This window comes from Schistocerca serialis, chromosome 9 (genome assembly GCF_023864345.2).
Source record: "Schistocerca serialis cubense isolate TAMUIC-IGC-003099 chromosome 9, iqSchSeri2.2, whole genome shotgun sequence".
Lineage (NCBI taxonomy): Eukaryota > Metazoa > Arthropoda > Insecta > Orthoptera > Acrididae > Schistocerca > Schistocerca serialis.
The window spans coordinates 431,412,619-431,435,402 of NC_064646.1; the positions used below are offsets into that span (position 1 = coordinate 431,412,619).

Genomic DNA, 22,784 nt, shown 5'->3' on the forward strand with positions numbered 1-22,784 from the left:
GGCACCACAGCAACATTTCACCAGGCAACGCCTGTCAACTGCTGTTTGTGTATGAGAAGTCGGTTGGAAACTTTCCTCATGTTAGGACGTTGTTGGTGTCGCCACCGGGACAAACCTTGTGTGAATGCTTTGAAAAGCTAATCATTTGCATATCACAGCAACTTCTTCTTGGCGGTTAAATTTCGCGTCTGTAGCACGTCATCTTCGTGGTGTAGCAATTTTAATAGTCAGTAGTATAGTTTGCGCGTAGCGAGCGATAGAGCATGAAATTTTGGGTGGAAATTTGAGGACCAGTTATAACATTACTGATTGGCTAAAAGGACACTGGTAGGGACAGTTGCCTCACCCTGTATGTGTAAGTATAGGATGTCGACAGGAATCCCGAAAAATGTAGTGATTTGAACGGAAGCGCTAGATGGGATCCGAAGAAGGATTTAATGTCGTAGTGCGAGTAGCTCATGGTCAAAGAGTCTGGTCGTCCCTCACTGAACGAGAATTCGATTCCGTAATCTGGCCAATATATTTTTTTTTTATTTCGCCGTCATGGCATGGTAGGTGCGAACGGCCTTTCTGTGGTATCTTTTCTTGCCTTCGATGAGTACAACACTGGTGCCATTATTTACAATCTTTAAGAGAACTACTGCAGTATGAGCTAAAACAACTATACCGAAGTACTTACAATATTTTAAACAAAATTTATCCAAATTATTTTAAGGGCAGCCGTGTTATAGGAATGAGGGGATATTGTTATTATGAGGAGGAAGTGATTTTAGATCAGTCAAATCTCTTGTAACATTTTACCTTTCACAATGGTAGTATTCAAAATGTAAGAGAGAGTCACTTATCGAATAATTATTTAATTCTTTGGCATGAATGGAACTGTTAATGATATACTGTCTGTAAAATTATGCACTCAAATGTAACCGCCAATCTCAGCAGCAATCGTTCTCCCCTTTTACTCGGGAACACTAAAATCCAGTATCACACTTAATTTCAAAAAAATCAGGTCCAGATTAAGATGGCAAAAATGTAATTTTGTCTGTACACGCGAAACTTTTCACGGAAGTAGAACACACAACGGGAAAATTGATATAGCACAAAAATAATTAAGATGAAATTAAGTAAGAGAGAATAAATGAGCTCATAAATTTTGTCTCGAAGAAAGGTATGCTGAGAAAAATAATTTCAACTATTCGACGTAGTGGGTCTGAATAATTTATATTCTGTGAGATAATATTTAACAAAATTCGCTTGGACGAGGCTAACGATCCAGAATAGATTAAAGATTATGATAGTATGTTACCTTTTTCATGAAACTGTCCCATAATATGTGCAACACCCGTAAGAGATAGTCAAGTTACACTGAAATAAGTTAATCACCACTGGTAAATAAACTATGAATTAGTACCAGTGGTTGCCAATAGATAACTACGCTTGGATTTTGATTGTCCTATATTAAATTGCGTACATAGCTAAATGAAAGGCCACTGGGAAAGGAAGCTAAACACACCAAAGAACAAGCACCACGGTCAGTTCGTAAAACTCCCAGAGAGTGTGGCGTTTGCAGAAACGCCCTTTCTCCTACCACTCCACAACACGTCACTTTCAAACAAATGCTGAGCTGGAGCAAGCTGTGCGATTAGTCCTTGCATCGCAGAGCTCCGAGTTTTACCAGAGTGGTTTCTTCAAACTGAGTGCACGCTAGAACAAATGTCTCAATGTCGGTGGCGACTATGTGCAAAGTGTATAGTTCATGATGGTATGTGTATTTGTTTTGGAAGTGGAGTTCCCGTGTGAAAAACAGTGACGAAACTTGCTTCCAGAACGTCCCTCGTACAACCAAGTGCTACATCTATCCATCATGAGTGTCTCGGGCTTACCCCTCTTTTTTTTTTTTTTTTTGGCATTCCTAATTCGTCTCTATGGACCACATATGCTCTATTCTGCCAAAACTGTAAAGAATTTCTCACATACATTTTCTGATATTCTGAATAATGCCCAGACCCCCTTCTGGACATCTTTACCTTTTAATTAACACAAATGCACTTTGTCAACTACGTTCCCAGTAGTCTTTCTCTTAATACCTAGTTTCCTGTTTTTAACCACTTAGAAATGAGTATACATGGCTACAAAAACAAACTATTTCAGCTCTCTTTCTGACATATTGGGTTTCACTACTGATATTATCAGAAAGCGAGAAATTTTAATTAAATCAGTTCATTCCAGTGTCTTGTATTTTATTTTGAATATACACATATGCCTATAAGCTGATGAGAATTGTATTAATGAAGGGCTGATACATAAATTTAGAGATGTGTGAAGCATTTTGAGTAATAAGTGGATGATGGAGTCCTGAGATAATGAAGACAATGCTTGAAATACGTAACACAGTTTGAATAAGTTACTAATCTGATGCACAACAGTAAAAATAAAGATGTTGTAAAAGAGATGTTTAATTTTACATACATAACGCAAAACACGAAAAAAATTGATATGTTCTTCTCATTCTTGAAAATTTTCCCGAACTGTTACTCAATGTAATATATTAATTTACTCAGTTATTATAATGTCACGCTCAGCGTCAGTTTAATTAAAACGATTGGTTGACACCCATCAGTATGGGTTTTCCTCGAAGACATTTCATTTAAATGAATCAAGAAATTTAAGGTTGCTAATGTCAGAAATGGCACGAGAGATATAAATTGGCTTCCTTTCCATTTACGTCTTCAGTACTTCACAGCGCTACTGAATGTTAGCACTTGCATAGGACTTCAGAACTTAAAACGCTGGTTAATATAAATTATACGACATACTATTATACGTTTCAACACACAGTATTTTAAAATAAACGTATCACCACTGTCTTAAACGAATGTTTTTAAATTCTTTAATATTAGCAACCAAAGTTATTTCGCAGCGAAGGCATGGTGAACGAAGGATGAAGTACTGTCCCCAGTCTTCAATTGACAGGTGCCTCAAATATCATCTTGGTCCTGATACCCATCGTTCGGTAGTAGCTTTCTGTGCTGCAGAGTCTGTATCCGTCACTTTATTACCTTGTAGCGCCTTCTGCAAACGATGTTATCCAGTTCTCCAACCTGAAAAAAGCAACAGGAAAATATTAAATTTCAAATTACGATCCAAAAGACTGTAGTTACTTTTTGTCACCACAAGAAATCCTACATTGGTATGTCAGCAAGGAAACATAACAAATTTCACTACAAACTATCAAACAGGTATTTATAATTTTAGATAACATGATGTGGATTTAATACCGGTATTTCGGTTATGTATAATTAATGAAAAATGTTCTTGGTCGCACAGCCATTTATTAAAAATATTACCGTGTAACGTTCTTGCTTTAATTTGCTATGAAAGCGGTGCTGATAGACAACGAAAGCGGGTTAAAAGCTGTGAGCTGTCTGGGGAAGTTAACCTTGCATTACTGCGCAACTGTTTCACCAGGTATCCAGTCTAGCTTACCAAATATATATATATATATATATATATATATATATATATATATATATATATATATATATATATATATATATATATAAGAGAATTTAAATAAAAAGAAATAAATCAGTTTATATTTGGAAATTTATTTTAATATTGATCATTGAAATTTCAGCATATTAAACTTGATTCATAACTAAACTGGAGCCTTATTTAGGATTGTGAAAATGTGAGATTGTAATCTTATGGAACACATCAAATATGGAGCCAAGATTGGGAGACTGCATACGACACTGCATTCATAAAATAACACACGAAGAACGTTAAAACATATGCAAGAGGAAATTAACCACAACCAACCGATTCAGTTTTCACCCACCAAAGAAGTTACGTTCGTAGCACAATCCTGTCCGTCATGTAATTACCACACACTGGTGTACTAAATTCATACTAACTCTCTGTGAAATCTTCCCGAAGAGAATAGCTGAGGGTTACTTTGATGATTACACCACATGCTTCATGGGGTCAACTTGGTTTACACAAAGAGTGTAACTCCACAATAATTTTGATAATTAAAACAAATTAGATCGAAAAGCAATTTACAAAAGAAAAACCTCGAACTGGTTACTATCGTCTTACTATTAACCTGATGGGTCAAACAATTGTATAAGCACGTGGTACAGGTCTCACAAAGTACACCCCACGTGGGTTGAACATAAAGAAAAGTTGCTACATTGAAAAATATTGTCAAGACGAGACGTTATATTCTCAGGCACATTCGCATTTAAGATTGATGACCTTAGTTAGAGTTACTGATCAACATGTGGTTCCACTTTACTCACAAAGTAGTGACAAAGCAACTACTGGAATATATTCTGAACTTCACACTCGAATTACACTGCGTTGCAATTTAAGATAACATTAGATATTTTAGAGCTAAACCTGAAATAAAGGTGATTAAATTTTCAGTTAGGCTGACCTTAAGAAATCCATTGTCCTACCGACTTAGCAGACACGCGCTTAGCTGGAGATCTTACCACTTCAGACGCTCGCCGTGGACAGACTGCCCTGGGCTCCTACCGAGCGTGCTAACAGATACAAACGGAAGTGACCAGAGAGGCAGCTTCCTATACCAACATGACAAGGGACGGACAGGACCATATTAAGAATAGAAACCTCTCTGCTTTTAGAAAGCGTAGCTACCTGTTCCGACGTTGGTCCTACTGTTCTCTAGCAGACAGGCTTGTCTGCTATCCTCAAGTATGCAACTAGAAATACACTCCTGGAAATTGAAATAAGAACACCGTGAATTCATTGTCCCAGGAAGGGGAAACTTTATTGACACATTCCTGGGGTCAGATACATCACATGATCACACTGACAGAACCACAGGCACATAGACACAGGCAACAGAGCATGCACAATGTCGGCACTAGTACAGTGTATATCCACCTTTCGCAGCAATGCAGGCTGCTATTCTCCCATGGAGACGATCGTAGAGATGCTGGATGTAGTCCTGTGGAACGGCTTGCCATGCCATTTCCACCTGGCGCCTCAGTTGGACCAGCGTTCGTGCTGGACGTGCAGACCGCGTGAGACAACGCTTCATCCAGTCCCAAACATGCTCAATGGCGGACAGATCCGGAGATCTTGCTGGCCAGGGTAGTTGCCTTACACCTTCTAGAGCACGTTGGGTGGCACGGGATACATGCGGACGTGCATTGTCCTGTTGGAACAGCAAGTTCCCTTGCCGGTCTAGGAATGGTAGAACGATGGGTTCGATGACGCTTTGGATGTACCGTGCACTATTCAGTGTCCCCTCGACGATCACCAGTGGTGTACGGCCAGTGTAGGAGATCGCTCCCCACACCATGATGCCGGGTGTTGGCCCTGTGTGCCTTGGTCGTATGCAGTCCTGATTGTGGCGCTCACCTGCACGGCGCCAAACACGCATACGACCATCATTGGCACCAAGGCAGAAGCGACTCTCATCGCTGAAGACGTCACGTCTCCATTCGTCCCTCCATTCACGCCTGTCCCGACACCACTGGAGGCGGGCTGTACGATGTTGGGGCGTGAGCGGAAGACGGCCTAACGGTGTGCGGGACCGTAGCCCAGCTTCATGGAGACGGTTGCGAATGGTCCTCGCCGATACCCCAGGAGCAACAGTGTCCCTAATTTGCTGGGAAGTGGCGGTGCGGTCCCCTACGGCACTGCGTAGGATCCTACGGTCTTGGCGTGCATCCGTGCGTCGCTGCGGTCCGGTCCCAGGTCGACGGGCACGTGCACCTTCCGCCGACCACTGGCGACAACATCGATGTACTGTGGAGACCTCACGCCCCACGTGTTGAGCAATTCGGCGGTACGTCCACCCGGCCTCCCGCATGCCCACTATACGCCCTCGCTCAAAGTCCGTCAACTGCACATACGGTTCACTTCCACGCTGTCGCGGCATGCTACCAGTGTTAAAGACTGCGATGGAGCCCCGTATGCCACGGCAAACTGGCTGACACAGACGGCGGCGGCGCACAAATGCTGCGCAGCTAGCGCCATTCGACGGCCAACACCGCGGTTCCTGGAGTGTCCTCTGTGCCGTGCGTGTGACCATTGCTTGTACAGCCCTCTCGCAGTGTCCGGAGCAAGTATGGTGGGTCTGACACACCGGTGTCAATGTGTTTTTTTTTTTTCATTTCCGGGAGTGTACATTTGCTCATTCATCCTCTCACACAGAAGGGAAGGGAGATGACAGTATCTTATCATATACAGTATATCAAAAAAGCGAATGTAGGTTTTGTATGAGACTGAGTGACATGAATTACATATAAACTGTGTTTTAAAGTGTAGTAGTGTGACAGATCGTTGTTGTTTATGTGTAAATGTGACACGTTCCACTACTCAGTCTCTTCCCAGATAGTCAGAAACACCACCGTAAATTTAGAAGAGGAATTTATGCCGTAAATGACAACAGATTTAAGAAATTAACACGAAAGGAATCCAACAGAGACCTTTCAACCGGTTTCGGCCTCTGGTAATGGGCCATCCTTGAATAATGCACCATCCGGCTGACGATGGAACAGCTGTGATGATCCCAGCCGCATAACGTGATAGTCCGTTGTCTAAAGATGGCCAAATACTAGAGGCCGAAACCGGACATAATTTTTTACTAACTAAGCAGGAATTTGTTTGAGTTGACAGATACTAGTTGCGATCCCTTGATGTTGTAGTCAAAGAATGCTGTGTTTGTTTGTTTCGTTAAGTGCACGATTTTACATTCCTGAATATCAAAAGCAAACTGCCATTCCTTGAACCACTTTGAAGTCTTACCAAGATACACTAAGGTGACAAAAGTCATGAGGTACCTCCTAATGTAGTGTCGGACCTCCTTTTGCCCGTCGTAGTGCGGCAACTCGACTTGGTTTTGCCAATTCGTTGGAAGTCCTCTGCAGAAATATTGAGCCATGCTGCCTATACAGCCGTCCATAACAGAAAGTGTTGCCGGAGGTAGTTTTGTGCACGAAGTGATCACTGGGTTATGTCCCACAAATGTTCGAATTGTCCAGAATGTTCTCCAAACCAATAGCGAACAATTGTGTCCGGGTGACATGGTGAATTATCATCCATGAGCATTCATTCGTTGTTTGGCAACATTATGAATGGCTGCAAATGGTCTCCAAGTAACCGAATATAACGATTTCCAGTCAACGATTGGTTCAGTTGGATTAGAGGCCTCAGTCCATTCCACGTAAACACAGCCACTACCAGCTTGCACAGTGCCTTGTTGACAACCTAGGTCCATGGCTCTCTGGGGTCTGGGCCACACTCGAACACTAGGGTCGGCTCTTACCAACTTGTGGCCGACCAATATGGTCACGAGCCCAGGGGAGGCTCTGCAGGGGATGTCGCGCTGCTAACCAAGTCACTGGTGTCAGTCGTCTGCTGACGTAGCCCATAACACCTAATTCCGTCACACTGACCTACATTGTCCCATACTAATTTCTATGGTTACTTCAAGCAGTGTTTCTTGTCTGTTACCACTGACAACTTTACGCAAACGCCGCAGCTCTCGGTCGTTAAGTGATGGTCGTCGGCCACTGCTTTGTACATGGTGAGAGGCAAGGCATGAAATTTGATATTCTCGGCACATTCTTGACAGTGTGCATCTCGGAATATAGAATTCCCTAACGATTTCCGAAATTGAATGTCCCATGTGTATGGCTCAAAATGGTTCAAATTACTCTAAGCATCTGAGGTCATCAGTCCCGTGGAACTACTGAAACCTGCTATCGACAGGGGATCTCAAGTTGATTCCGTATTTCTAGATTTCCGGAAAGCTTTTGACACCGTTCCTCACAAGCGACTTCTAATCAAGCTGCGGGCCTATGGGGTATCGTCTCAGTTGTGCGACTGGATTCGTGATTTCCTGTCAGGAAGATCGCAGTTCGTAGTAATAGACAGCAAAACATCGAGTAAAACTGATCAGGTGTTCCCCAGGGAAGCGTCCTGGGACCTCTGCTGTTCCTGATCTATATAAACGACCTGGGTGACAATCTGAGCAGTTCTCTTAGGTTGTCCGCAGATGATGCTGTAATTTACCGTCTAGTAAGGTCATCCGAAGAACAGTATCAGTTCCAAACCGATTTAGAAAAGATTGTTGTATGGTGTGGCAGATCGCAGTTGACGCTAAATAACGAAAATTGTGAGGTGATCCACATGAGTTCCAAACGAAATCCGTTGGAATTCGATTACTCGATAAATAGTGCAATTCTCAAGGCTGTCAATTCAACTAAGTACCTGGGTGTTAAAATTACGAACAACTTCAGTTGGAAAGACCATATAGATAATATTGTGGGGAAGGCGAGCCAAAGGTTGTGTTTCATTGGCAGGACACTTAGAAGATGCAACAAATCCACTAAAGAGACAGCTTACACTACACTCGTTCGTCCTATGTTAGAATATTGCTGCGCGGTGTGGGATCCTTACCAGGTGGGATTGACGGAGGACATCGAAAGGGTCCAAAAAAGGGCAGCTCGTTTTGTATTATCACGTAATAGGGGAGAGAGTGTGGCAGATATGATACGCGAGTTGGGATGGAAGTCATTAAAGCAAAGACGTTTTTCGTCGCGGCGAGATCTATTTACGAAATTTCAGTCACCAACTTTCTCTTCCGAATGCGAAAATATTTCGTTGAGCCCAACCTACATAGGTAGGAATGATCATCAAAATAAAATAAGAGAAATCAGAGCTTGAACAGAAAGGTTTAGGTGTTCGTTTTTCCCGCGCGCTGTTGAGGAGTGGAGTGGTAGAGAGATAGTATGATTGTGGATCGATGAACCCTCTGCCAAGCACTTAAATGTGAATTGCAGAGTAATCATGTAGATGTAGATGTAGATGTAGAACTAACCTAAGGACATCACACACTTCCATGCCCGAGGCAGGATTCGCAAGTTAGTCACGAATTTTGTTTCACACTCCTTATGGATGCACTTTAGTTAACACACGTTGGTGTGCCACTGAGTCAAATACTCCACTGACGACTGCAGACTTATGGACATATGTATATATGTATATTCCGCCAGCAGTCACATTTGTGGCGAACCCACGACCTGGCAACCAAGTTCCCTTAATAGCACTACCCCAATTTGTATTTTCCGTTTGTGCTGTATCAGAGAAAGAATGAGTTAAAGTAACTCCTTGTATTTATTCTCGCTACATATCGGAGGTATATTATCAATCTCGCTATGGATTATACATAAAGATTCTGTCTAAGAAAAATTGTTGATTCTGTTTCCCAACTTAAGTCGTTTCTTCTTCCATTTCTTTTTATATCCACGTTTTTGAGCAAGTTTTTGACAAGATAGAGTCTCCAAACGTTAGTATTGGTATTCGCAGACACCTAAGAGCTGTATAGTAGTGGAATGTGGTTATGTTAATGGGAAGTAGAGTAGCAGATATAGGGTGCCCAGGAGGAATGGTCAGTATTGAGGAACATGATAAGAACAATCATTCGAAGCAAAAAAGTGCAGCAAACATGAGCTGCAAAATGCATACCTATGAGCACTTCTTCAACTTCGATACAGTGAAAAAAATCTCTTCCATTGCAGGCTTTTTGATTCCCACATTTCGGAAGGTGTTAGTGTGAACCAAAACAAGAAAAACTTGTGTAGTAAACATGAGCTCTAAGATGCGTACCCTAACATCTATGAACATTTGTTCTATAGAAGATGTGTATTTGACAGGATCGAAGATGAACAAGCGCTCATACTCTTAAAGTATGCGTTTTAGAGCCCACGTTTATTGCCGGAATACTGACTATTCCTCCTGGGTCTAAGCTGCCCAATGGCGATTACGTAAGCTGCCCAACAGAGATCATGTTTGTTTATTTATTTTTTGTCAAAACAGTATCGGATCCATGCACACCCATTATCTGCGGCATCTGCATTACGGAGGATAAAATAGGATTCAAAATATGTTTATCTCCAGAGTATAGTATTTCGAACGTATTAACGTGTCCGCTATTTTTCATATAATTTACTTGTCTTATATACCGTCTTCTGAGCACCTGACAAAGATGTCTGCCAATAAGACATATAATTACCTAATTATATGCCAGTTTTAATCAGCATACCAATTTCTTACATTATGTACTTATTATCGACGATGTCCTTAGCATTCAATGATATTGCTTAAGTTGTTTATTTCATAGCTGATATAATGAACAAAAGTTTTTTAGAAAAGGAATGTGTTTCAGCACTATAGATCTATGAGAATATTGGCGATATTTTAGGTGATTTTTTCTTTTCAGGTAGGTCAGTTCGTTCAAAAGATGTCTCGTCGAATGCGTGAAAATGTCGGCCTCTTCCAAAGTATTTATCATGCTTCCTTTTCGGCGTTGTGCATCACTGACAGGCGCTGTGTAATGTGATTTAGAAATTCTTTCCTCTGTATCCTATGTACTTTTTCTCACAGCTACGACATTAAACTTACAAAAACCTGAGCAGGTAAATTTACAGGACTGTTCTAGGGAGTAAAAAATTCGTCATCGTACTGTATTATGTGTTCTGAAGATTATTCTAAGATTAGTTTTTTTGAAATACAAGTTTAAATTTGTCCGAAAATTTTCGCTAGAATAATGAACTCATCTTTTTACCTATCATGTGGTGTATGTAATTTTTTTTCGTTGGTGTATACCTGTGTTGTTGAAGACAGATGTTTCAGACGTACAGAATATTGTCCAAAAGATTACCTATCTATTTTAAGTCAATTTATTTTTATTGTTTCAAGTAGTAACTTTTATACTTTATCTCACCCAAAGCCGCCCTTCAGTCAGCCCAAAACATTTATGCTAGGAGTTCTATAAGCCAGTATCGAACAGAGGCTCATGATTAAGGGTCTATGAATGAAGATACACTTGCATGACTATTACACTGCGATATATTGCTAGCTGCGTCACTCTTACTGGAAAAGTCCAAGGATCTAAAAAATGGCTCTGAGCACTATGGGACTTAACATCTATGGTCATCAGTGCCCTAGAACTTAGAACTACTTAAACCTAACTAACCTAAGGACATCCAAGGATCTCCTTCGAACGGAAGTAGCTAAGATTCATAAGCCAATACGCCTAGTGAGTATAACCTAAGACTCAGATACTAGCAGGCGAGTTGCGACGCGTTTCCTGTGAATCAGCCGCCAACTAAAGGCGTCTCCGCGGCGGTAAGCAAGAAGTCGCTCGCGACTGTATTATCTGCCGCGGCGCGATAACATTTGGCTTCTGTGGCCATGGAGCTGTCACGGAGTCATCGCTCGCAGCCAACACGCGCTCCAAAGCCGGCATCTCTTCGGTCAACTGCGCCGGCGGAGCGTTTCAGTTAAATGTGCTGTCGACGACGATATCTTAGAGTCGAAACACTACCTAAGTTGGTAAGTGATGTATAAAAAAAAATTAAAAGAAAAAAAACACCCGGGCAGTCCCTATAAGTAATATTATGAAACTACGGAAAATTTCAGGCGCGATGACCGGAGTGGAATTTAGGGCCATTCCCCCCCCCCCATCACGACTGTAGTATTTACACTTTTATGTCACCTCCATAATGACTTTCGGTTCTTATGAAGCCTTGTTTGTCATCGTGCAAGTGCCTGTCGCTGTAAGCTCAACCAATGGCTCCACCATGGACCCAAACCATCGATTCCAATCATAAACTGTAATCATTGACTCGGATTACTGACTCGACTACCATGGACTCAAATTATTAGCTTCCATCGAACTATGAATAAAACGTGACATGGAGAAGCAATAACAGACTGCAACGGGGAAAGAAATACAATAGCAGTCGAATGGGTGGCTTAGAGAGATGAAACAATGACAGCAGCAGACGACTAAAGAGGGAGAAAGACAAGACGCAGTGTAAATCTTTGGATAATATACGAGATATTCAATTTGACTGACGAAGGGAAATAATATGAAAATGCAGCAAGTGAAGCAGTTAAAGGGGAACAGGGACGCCTAAAACTGAAATTGACAGAAAGTGCAAAACGTTTAAGCAGGGGCGGCTGGAGGAAAAATTCAGGGCTGCAAAAGCAGAAATGACAAGAGGAGAAGTGGGTGCCGCTGATAGGAAAATGAAAGAGACCTTCGGAAACCAGGAGAAGCATCTGCATGGACCTCAAGGGTTCAAATGACAAGCAATAAAGGAAAAGTAAAAAGGTGGAAAAATATGTACAAAGGTAAAGAACTTGAACTCTATGTTGTATATACAAAAGAAACAGCAAGTAAAGTAGATGAAATGGGAGGTATGATGATGCAAGAATAATCTCATAAATAACTGAAAGACCTGAGTGGAACAAGGTCTCTGGAACAGACGACAGTCCCTCAGCATTATGGAGACCCTTTTCCAACTGTTATGAAACAGCTGAAATACTCTCAGACTTCAAGAACAGTGTAATACTTCATTTTGCAAAGAAGGTGGATTCTACCTATGTGAATATTATCGAACAGTCATTTTCATAAATCATGGTTGCAAAATACTGAGGCAAATTATTTACAGATTAATAGAAAAACTGGTAGAAGCTGACCTCGGAGAAAATAAGTTAAGAAAAATATCCGCTACCAGTCACAATAAAAGGTTATTTATTTTTCACACGACCGGTTTCGGGCTTGCGCCCATTCTCATGTTTTTATACATTCATGTACATGTTTATACTGCTTTAGATCACTGTACAAATACAAAAAAATTGTTTGCTGGTGACTAAACAGATACAGGTGGGACAATTGTAAGTGGCAAGCATTTGACGAATATATATCTGTACTTACATAAAGATGAAGTACCATTATTATAGTTACGCTGTGCTGACAGTTTTGCTACTTAGTTACACACGTATTATGTGCATCCGACGTCGACCAGTAGAGTGGTATCATGCGGGCATAAAGGCCCTCCCAGTAAGGTGGCGCAAGGCCGTCGCATTGAACTGAGTTTATGTTGAAAGATAGTATTTTGCAGGCAAAAGAATGGGGAATAATATGATGTATCGGAATCCTGAATAAAACCAACATGCATTCATTAAAAAAAAATACGTTGGGTTACTTATTGAACGTCCCCCGTAAAACTGTGCTTCGGACCTGTAATGGTACTTGGTTTTACGTAACCATTACGGCACCTAAACTTAACCTCTCGATACCAGCAATATTCTAGTGTGTTTCTGTAAAGTAGTTAACATATTTCTGAGACAACATTCAGATTTGATTTCATTTTTGATATATCGATATGTTTATATTGCAATGATATTATTCTTACGTGTATTCTTTCTTTTGTCACTATGATCCTTTACGTACATGTAACTCTGATTTTTGGGCGCGTAAGCGATTATTAGTTAGGGAGTTAGAGAGTCGGACCTAGAGAAGGTCAAGTCTTGGACGTCACGTTGGAAAGACGCATATTTAGTTAGCTTATAAAATGTGAGGAAGATGTTTTCAAGTATGTTTTGTATTGTGAAGTGATGTTTTGTGTGTTACGTGATATTGCAGCAAAAGTAATAAAACGGAAGTGTAACTTAAATTCGGAGTGCCGATTATTTTTTTTGTATCACTATTGTGCTAACTTTGAAAGGTTTAATCTTCAAGAATGGTTTGTGAAGCGCATCTTCAAAACTTTTGAATATAGCGGAATAAAACCTAGGCCTCTTTGCAACCGACCTTGGAATCATCACCACCTAGATTTTCGACGATGGAGCCATGATTTTACAACGAGACCAGCGTGGGAAACACGAAAAGATGAGTGCCTAGTTTATTCATTATTACATGAAATGACTTTATTAACTGTGCTCTAATGACATCTGCCACATAATAATTTTGTTGTTGCCCGAAAATGCAGTATTTAGCAGCGTGAGCAACACCACAATCATTATTAAATTTTGACCTTTGTTGTGGTAGGGTTGTTAGAGACCGAAACTCGATTCTGGTCCCTCCCGCAAGCAATGCCCGTGTCGGCTGTCGCATCACGAAACTCTTCACGAATTGAATGGAAGATTCACTTCTGACCGTACCTCTCTTCTAAATTCCGAACTTCACAGAACCTGTCCTGCATACTTTGGTGTACAAAAACTTCAAACATACACTACAAAACCTGTCTGGGAATAATAAAAGAGGAAGACCAAAGAGAGGCAGTGTAACGCAGACTGAAACTTACGATCCCTGTTTTTCAACGTGTACGTCGAACAAACATATAGGTGAAATGAAAGAAAATTACGGATCATAATAGTAAGTGCCAGGGGAACGGGCAGCTGTGCTACGGTTCCCAGGCGACACAGCTCTTCTGGCTGGATGTAATAAGGGAGACGTACAACACACGTACGTGGCACGTAAAATGAAGGTGATGAATCAAAGACACTGGCGGAGTTAGACAGGAAGAAGGGAGGAAACTTCCTTCAGTAAAACAATTCTACTGATATCAGATACCGATACGAAAATTCTTGAAATTGTACGTGTGAGGCTCACCAGTGTGTGGAAGTCAAACGTGGGCCATCGGAATCAAGAGCAGAAGAATGTTAAAAATTAAGTGAGCATAAAAGAAGAAATGTTAAATAGGAAAAAGGTGAGGAATAAAGACTGTCGGGGACGTTTACCACAAGAATAGACGAGTTAACGGGGCATCTTCCACGACATTCAGATGTTCAGATATGTGTGAAATATTAAGGGACTTAACTGCTAAGGTCATCAGTCCCTAAGCGTAGACACTACTTTACCTAAACTATCCTAAGGACGAACACACACTCCCATGCATGAGGGAGGACTCGAATCTCCGCCGGAATCAGCCGCACAGTCCATGATTGCAGCGCCGTAGACCGCTCGGCTAATCCCGCGCGGCCACGACATTCAGGAATAGTGTATCGTTAAGTTTTGAAACATGTTTCATGGATTTTCTCATTATGAGAGTATTTTTAGAAACCATTAAAAAGCCAAGATCGCACAAAATATTTTTTTTCATTCAAGACAACCGGTTTCAACAATCTTAGCTGTCACCTTCAGGTCTTAAAAATTTTTTTTGTTAGTAAAGTGTGCTCATTTTCGCTGAACCTCATGCACAAGATATCGAGTGGATAAAAGTCAGCATATTATAAACGTTTGTCATCGATAAAATATTTAGAAACACACAGCACCTTGTCCAAAAGGCCGTGTCTATATACATATTGCTCACGGATGCTTCTTACATGATACAAGTACAGTACATAATAGCATATCTGTTTACATATTCTGGAGACATGCTAAACAGTGCAAATCTACTTTAAATGGCAAAAAAAGTACAAGATACCTTGTAAGCCTTGTAAAGTGGATTTGCACTGTTTAGTATGTGTCCAGCATATGTAAAAAAATATGCTATTACGTACCGTATTTGTATATTGTAAGAAGCATCTGTGAGCAATATGTATATAGACATGGCCTTTTTGACAAGGTGCTGTGTGTTTTTAAGTATTTTATCTATGACATATGTTTATAATGTGCTGACTTTTATCCATTTGACATCTTGTGCATGAGGTTCAGCAAAAATGAGCATGCTTTGCTAACAACAAAATTTGTAGGACCTGAAGGTGACAGCTAAGACTGTTGAAACCGGTTTCTTGAATGAAAAAAATATTTTGTGCGATACTGGTTTTTGAATGGTTTTTAACATGTTTAATGCTTGTGTATTACGACATTTCAGAAGACCGAGAATCTCGTCTGTAGAATGAACATGGACACCGAACAGCAGGAATCGTGTGAAACCGAGCTCACTCCGTCAGTCCACCTGATCCGCAAAGCAGCTGTGTTCGTTCCAAAAGGCGTTCGATGGAGTTCCGCGCTGCCGCACTGCCGTCTAATGAACAAAACACGAGCGTACGGAATGTCCGAGCAGCTGCGAGGGCTGGAGAGCTTCTAGCGAACATACCACAAGATGTCATTCTCAAAGGAGAGAAATCTTAACAAGTTGAAGTACTGATGCTCAAAATAAGCAAATGTAACGTACACTGCATAAATAGGAGGAGGTACCTTATAAAATCCTCGTCCGACGAATACTTGAATTTTGCTAGTGTGTCTGGGATCCATATAAGATAATATTGATGGAAGAAATGGAGAAGAGCCGAAGACGAGCAGTGCGTTTCGTTATAGGTTCGGTTAGTAAGCGCGATAGCATCACAGATATGCTCAACCGATTCCAGAGGCAGATGCAGCAAGAGAGGCGTTCCGCATCGCAATGTGGTGTACTTTTAAAGTTCCAAGAGCCAACATTTCTAGAACAGTCATGCAGTATCGTCGTTCCTCCAACATATATCTCGCGAAAGACCAGAAAAGATCAGAGAGGTTCGAGCCCACACGGATGCTTACCAGTAGTCGCCCATCCCGCGAACTATTCGCAAGTGGCACAGGAGAATAGTGACAGTGGTTCGCAAAGTACCCTCCGCCACACGGCATGAGGTGGCTTGCGGGGCATGGTTGTAGATGTAGATGTAGATGTAGAAGCTGGCGCTACAAGGAGCGGAAGGGGGGGGGGGGACATTAGAGGCAGGATAAAACTAGAACCTCCAAAACAGACAACAAAGGATATTAGCTGTAATGGTTAGGATGAAAAAGTTTGGAGAAGATATAGAAAGATGGAGAGGACAGCATCAAAGCAGTCGGGAGACTGACTTCTTAATAAGCGGATTGGCACACTTGGGAGCACAGATGTGCCTGAGACTGTCACATCCACAGCCCATGTGTCGTTTGCAGAAGTAACCGTTGACTATGCAACGTGAATACGTTGTTATGAACCTCATTTCTCACAGCTTCGTAAGTCTGCGAAGCTAGAACGTCTGTCACATTTCTTAATCTCCGAATGTTCTGACGAAATAATTTAACGTTACTGATATCTTGCACAATTTTAGGGGTCGTAAATAAAGCAAATTCTCAGCATCAAGACTGTGACCTAAGAAAAGTAACCCTCTGACTCCCAATAACTACAAGGGTCACAGTTTGTGTGAAAGCGTCGCAACAGAAGACACGGCTAACCTTCACTTCCCTGTCTTATTCAGACATAATCCTCGCTAGCTCATTTCCGTCTTGCAATAGTGGACCGGCCGCTGTGGCCGAGCGGTTCTAGGCGCTACAGTCTGAAACCGCGTGACCGCTACGGTCGCATTTTCGAATCCTGCCTCGGGCATGGATGTGTGTGATGTCCTTAGGTTAGTTAGGTGTAAGTAGTTCTAAGTTCTAGGGGACTGATGACCACAGATGTTAAGTCCCATAGTGCTCAGAGCCATTTGAACCTTTTTTTTTTTTTTTTTTTTTTTTTTGCAATGGCGGCCGAAACGACAGCACTTCTGTCACACGATCAAATCAACTTTCAGGCCTCCGACAAAAAACCGTCAATTACTGAGACCAGTTAAAGAGGCAGAAGGTCTCAGAACACCTGACGTCTATAAGATACCTTGCGAGTGTGGCCAGTCTTACACGGGCAAACAGTACGCACTGTGGAAGAACGCAGGAAGAAGCATGAGAGGTTCAAAATGGTTCAAATGGCTCTGAGCACTATGGGACTTAACATCTGAGGTCACCAGTCCCCTAGAACGTAGAACTACTTAAACCTAACTAACCTAAGCACATCACACACACATCCATGGCCGAGGCAGGATTCGAACCTGCGACCGTAGCATTCGCGCGGTTCCGGACTGAAGCGCCTAGAACCGCTCGGCCACCGCGGCCGGCAAGCATGAAAGGTTTTACCGCCCACACTACCCCGGGAAATCTGCTTTAGCTGAGCATGCTTTAGAAAAAGGACACCGGATGAAATCTGAGGGGGAACGTCAGTCGTGGCTCGCACAAACGACTTCTGGGATTCAGTGATTGAAGAAGCTATTTAAATGAAAATCACTGATGACCTCCTAAATAGAAACGGTGGCCTGTTACTCAGCACGGAGTAGAATCCAGCGTTCACGCTGTTGAAACAGGCGCATCGAACCCGACTCAGAGTATGCACTTATATGGCGATGCAGAGGCGCCAGTGACGTCACAGCCTGCAGTTAGTGTATGTAAGGCGCCTACCGCGGAGCACACTGATAATCATACCACTTGACAGTGACCAAGGAACACTTGGCCTAAAGCTCGTGTAATTTTAATCACTAGGCGCGGCTATAAACTCGAAAACTTTTTATTGGTTTTTAGTCATGCCGCTTTCTTTGCCTGTTTTCCTATTTTGGAAGATGTGTAGATCTTCTTTGTTGTTCTGTCTCCCTTCATCCTCTCTAGATGTCCATAGCGCGTAAGACATCTTTTGCTTTCCTCATATGTAGCTTTAGGGCAGAATGAGTATATTTCTTTATTTGGTCTAAGAATGTAAGTTCTATCGTCGTTCTTGATTGGAACTTCTTTCTATCATTTCCAAATCTTCTAATTCCAATTTGCATCCTGATGAGAATAGTGGTTCTGACCTGTAGAAGACCGGATCTTATAACTGTTTTACACTGTCCAGTCACATTAATCTGACCATCTATCAAAAGCCTGATGAACCACCCTTTGCAGCTCAAACTGCTACGAGACGTGCTGGAAAAGTCAGTGAGGCTCCGACAGCATGCCGACTCCACTGCCGTGGCTAGATGCACCAGATTTCTCAGTTGAGGATCCATGGTACGAATAGGCCGATGAAAGTGGTTCCCAGATTCCCGATTAAGTTTAAATCTGGGAATTTTGGTGTCAAGGAGTGTCAGTAAAGTGATAGCGGTACTACTAACATTACGAGTTGTGTGATACGTGGCCTGCCGGGGTGGCCGAGAGGTTTTAGGCGCTACAGTCTGGAACCGCGCGACCTCTACGGACGCAGGTTCGAATCCTGCCTCGGGCATGGATGTCTGTGATGTCCCTAGGTTAGTTAGGTTTGAGTAGTTCTAAGTTGTAGGGGACTGATGACCTCAGAAGTTAAGTCCCATAGTGCTCAGAGCCATTTGAACCATTTTTCTGTGTGACACGTTGCATTGTCATGTCGGTAGATGCCATCGTTACAAGGAAAAACAAACTGCCTGTAGACATGTTCCCGAAGGATAAGTGTAAACTTGTGATGATCCACTGTGCTTTTCACTATAGTGAGATCACCACAGCACCCCCTCCTCCGATGTGAACCCTCCCTACGATTGTTGCAGGATATTTGCTTTTAGATGTGTCACGCGGTACACGCCGACGCCCATCTCTCATCTGAAAAGGCCGCCCATGGCCACTCACTGGACTCTAGTTGCGGTATTGGAACGGAAATTCTAGCCTTCATTGCCAATGAGCAGCAGTCAGCATGGGTGCACAAACCAGGCGCCTGCTACGGAGGCCCATACGCAGCAACGCTGTCTGAAAGAATGTTGAACGCTTTGATTCATATGGGCAGTCAGTTGGTCAACAGTTGCACATTTGTTCGCCGTACACATCTCTGCAGCCGCCGCTCACCCCTGTCATCTATGGTTCATAGTGCACCACATTTGCCTCGCTGTTGGTTTTTAACAGTGCCATTTTGCCTTGCATGGTATACTTTAACCACGGCGGCACTAGAACAGTTTATAACCTTAGCCGTTTCGGAAATGCTTCCATCCTTGGAGTCGATGATCCTCCTGTTTTGACATCAAGAATCATTCTGTTTTGTTTCCGCATAACACTGCCAAAGCTGTTTCCCCTCCCCCCCTCTTCGCACCCCTCACGCGCCCGCACCCTCTCCCCCCCCCCCCCCCAACTATTTTCACCCAGATATTTAAAGTTGTCTGTTTTCATTCTCCTGCCATACTTGTTGGTTTTCTCACTTCGTTGAGTATAGAAGACCTTACGCAAAGAATTCCTTCCTTCTTTCGAACTATCCAGCTTTATGGATTCACTTTTTGTTTTCCTCCTCTCTTTTCCAGTGTCTCCTTATCTGGCTCCTGATACAATTTGATAGGGATAAGAAGTCCTTCCAAGAAATTTAACTTCAGATACTCTGTTTCTAAGAATTTCCCTCCAGGGTAGCCGTGAGAGTGGGACAATTGTCGTCTTCAAAAATCTGACCTGATTTTTCAGAATTTGCGTGACGCCTTCCCATGGGTGAAACAACAAAAGTTCTCTGAAATCTGTTAGTCCTATCTGGTTTGAGTCCCACAGACTTGAGTAATATTCCATGATGTTTCGCGCAAATGTTTCGAAAGCAAATCTTCTTTGCGGATTGACAGCATTTTCTCAGTATCTTGCAAGTTAATCGAAGTATGCCGCCTACGTTAGCTGTGACTAAGCATATGTGATCATTCAATTTCATATCCCTGCAAATTGGTACATTCATGTATTTGAACTGAAAGATGCCCGTTGTGACTTATTGATATTGAAGTCACTGGATACATTTCTGAGAACAGGTTTTGTCACCTCTTTTATCACTATAGGCCGAGTACATCATTTCATTAACATCGGGACAGATGGTCTTCGTAGTCTGGACCCTTCAGCCCCCACAAACGAGCCATTAATATCGCTTCCTGAATTAAACAATTCTTATGTAGACTCACGTTCAAAAATAAAAAAAATAGAATGCCTTGAAGGACTGGAAATAGGACGTTCATATATATATATATAAGAAAAAATAAAGCGCTAACGCGCTGCTTCCCGGACTCGGGTAGGCGCACTGGCCCCGGATCGAATCCGCCCGTCGGACTAACGAAAGGGCCGGTGTGCGACCAGCCTGAATGTGGTTTTTAAGCGGTTTTCCACATACCGCCAGGTGAACACTGGGCTGGTCCCTATGTTCCGCCTCAGTTACACGACTAGCAGACATTTGCCACACGTTAACACTGGATTACACAAGATGCAGAAAGTTTGGGTGCACACATTCCGCCCTGGGGGGAGGGGGGGGGGTGTACGGGGTGGCGACAGGAAGGGCATCTGGCCACCCCTTAAAACTGACACGCCAAATCTGTCAGCAGACACCACGGGATTAATGCTTGGAAAGAGAGAGACTCTGTTTCTAAGAATTACTTTAGTTATTTCCAAAGTTTTCCTACCTTGTGCCCATCCCTTCAGGTTCTTGAGAACGACTCTGTATCGAATCATAAGCATTTTAAAATAAACAAAAATTATCACGATATTTTTATTTGATATCTACATATACCTAATTAGTTGTTTGAGGTTTTAGAATTTGCACTGGACAGGGATCTGTTACCCCTACAGTCGAAAGTGTTATTCAGTGTTATCGTAAATGTGACTGTTACCTTTTTCCAGCGCCCACAATCTTCTCGCCCATGTCCGAGATATCATTCAGCCTGAGAGAGTGAGACAACAGACAGGAAGGAGCGCTCGCTTGCCCGGTGACGCGTCGCGGTGTGCCGCGAGTCCCGACGCAGGATGGCATTGCCCGGCGTGTAGAGCTGTCTGTCTGACCTGGCACCCGCGGCTGCCAGAGAGATGGTTGCTGATCGGCTAACACTCAAGATGTCGCCAGAAAGACACAAAGACTCTCACAGCGCTTCCTGATGACACTGCCTAGAAAAGTCTCTATCGACATTCAGACTGTCCTACTAGGTCCCTCGCTAACCCCACCCTCGGCGACCGCACGTATTCGGAAATAAACAGCCAAATATCTGTGAGAAGCCAATATAAAAATGCCATACCTCCTCGTTTCACTTGCAGCAATTTCGTCTTTCGTTTCTTCGTCAGATTGAAGCTACAAAAACAAAGGAACTCAGTCCTGGGACGGCGCGCTCTTACATGTAAGTAACATCGCGTATTGCAGAAAGCATTTGTATTAAATTAATAATGTCCCATAATCTCTTACAAAAGAGAACATAAAAACATTACGCGTAGTGTGATGCAACCCAAATTTTATCGGCTCTGCAATCCTATACCTCCTCATCACCATGTGGTGAATTCACTCAAATGCCGCCTTTATCTTTGGCCTTAAAATGTCCTCCAAGCTTTTAGCACTAATGCTTCATTAAAAGACATTTAATTATAATAGATCGTAGCAAACTGACAAACCTTCAGTGTTCCGTTGCCCTGAAACGGCAGACTGTCATGACGCACAACGGATAATACAAACATAATTTAATAGGACAAATCCAGTACGGTGTCCGAATGCTCTCGAATTTCACGGTCGCATCGAGCTGTACTAGAACGTCATGAAAACTCAATTCATCCGCATCCTCGAGTTGCAATAGTCCGTCGGACTAGCTGGAAGCACTTCAACCTCTGCTATTGGCGCAATACGAGTGCCAGGGAGTAAGTCGGCTGTCGTGAAGGTAGCAGGTAAGCTGAAGGGTTATTGCGAGTGCTTTTCCCGGGCGACTGGCAACTGCTGGCCCGCGCGTAGTGAGAACGTGCCGCCAAGGCAAAAACTCCCGCAGAAGTAAAATCAGTGTCAATAAAGACATGGAATAGGCAATAGCTTCACATGAGAGAGAGAAACGAGATGAGGAACCACGCCTAAACATTCACTGTGTAGGTATAAATGTGCTGTAGATAATGGAGATGATCTATATGAATGTACCTATTACATTTGAAAATTAATCACTTCCACATACCTTAAACGACCTTAAAGAAAACAGCGCTAGCTAAAAACAGCTTCAGAATTTCGAAAAACGAATAAAATTTGAGTTATGACATGGAATGTTGAATATTACTGTTAAAACGCACTTTAATGCAAAATTGAAAGTAAAATAGAAGCAGAAAGGACAAACCCACTGAAAACAGAACAACAGACCCAAACACGATTAAAAACACTCCGTAGCATTACAACTACACAGAATAATGAGGAAAATACAAGACAAAACACAAAATGGTACACAATGACATACAAACACAAATTCAGTTATAAAACTGCCAACACTTCCAAAAG

The 22,784-nt window shown here is 42.4% G+C and overlaps 1 protein-coding gene across 1 annotated transcript in view; it reads right to left on the reverse strand.

Moving 5' to 3' along the window:
- Positions 1-2,220: 2,220 nt before the first annotated feature.
- Positions 2,221-22,784, reverse strand: part of LOC126419167 (fatty acid-binding protein, muscle-like) — a 99,479-nt gene continuing 78,915 nt past the window's right edge. Inside the window, exon 3 of the mRNA XM_050086295.1 lies at positions 2,221-3,098. Coding sequence (XP_049942252.1) covers positions 3,045-3,098 — 54 coding nt within the window. The 3' untranslated portion in view covers positions 2,221-3,044. The remainder of the gene's footprint in view (positions 3,099-22,784) is intronic.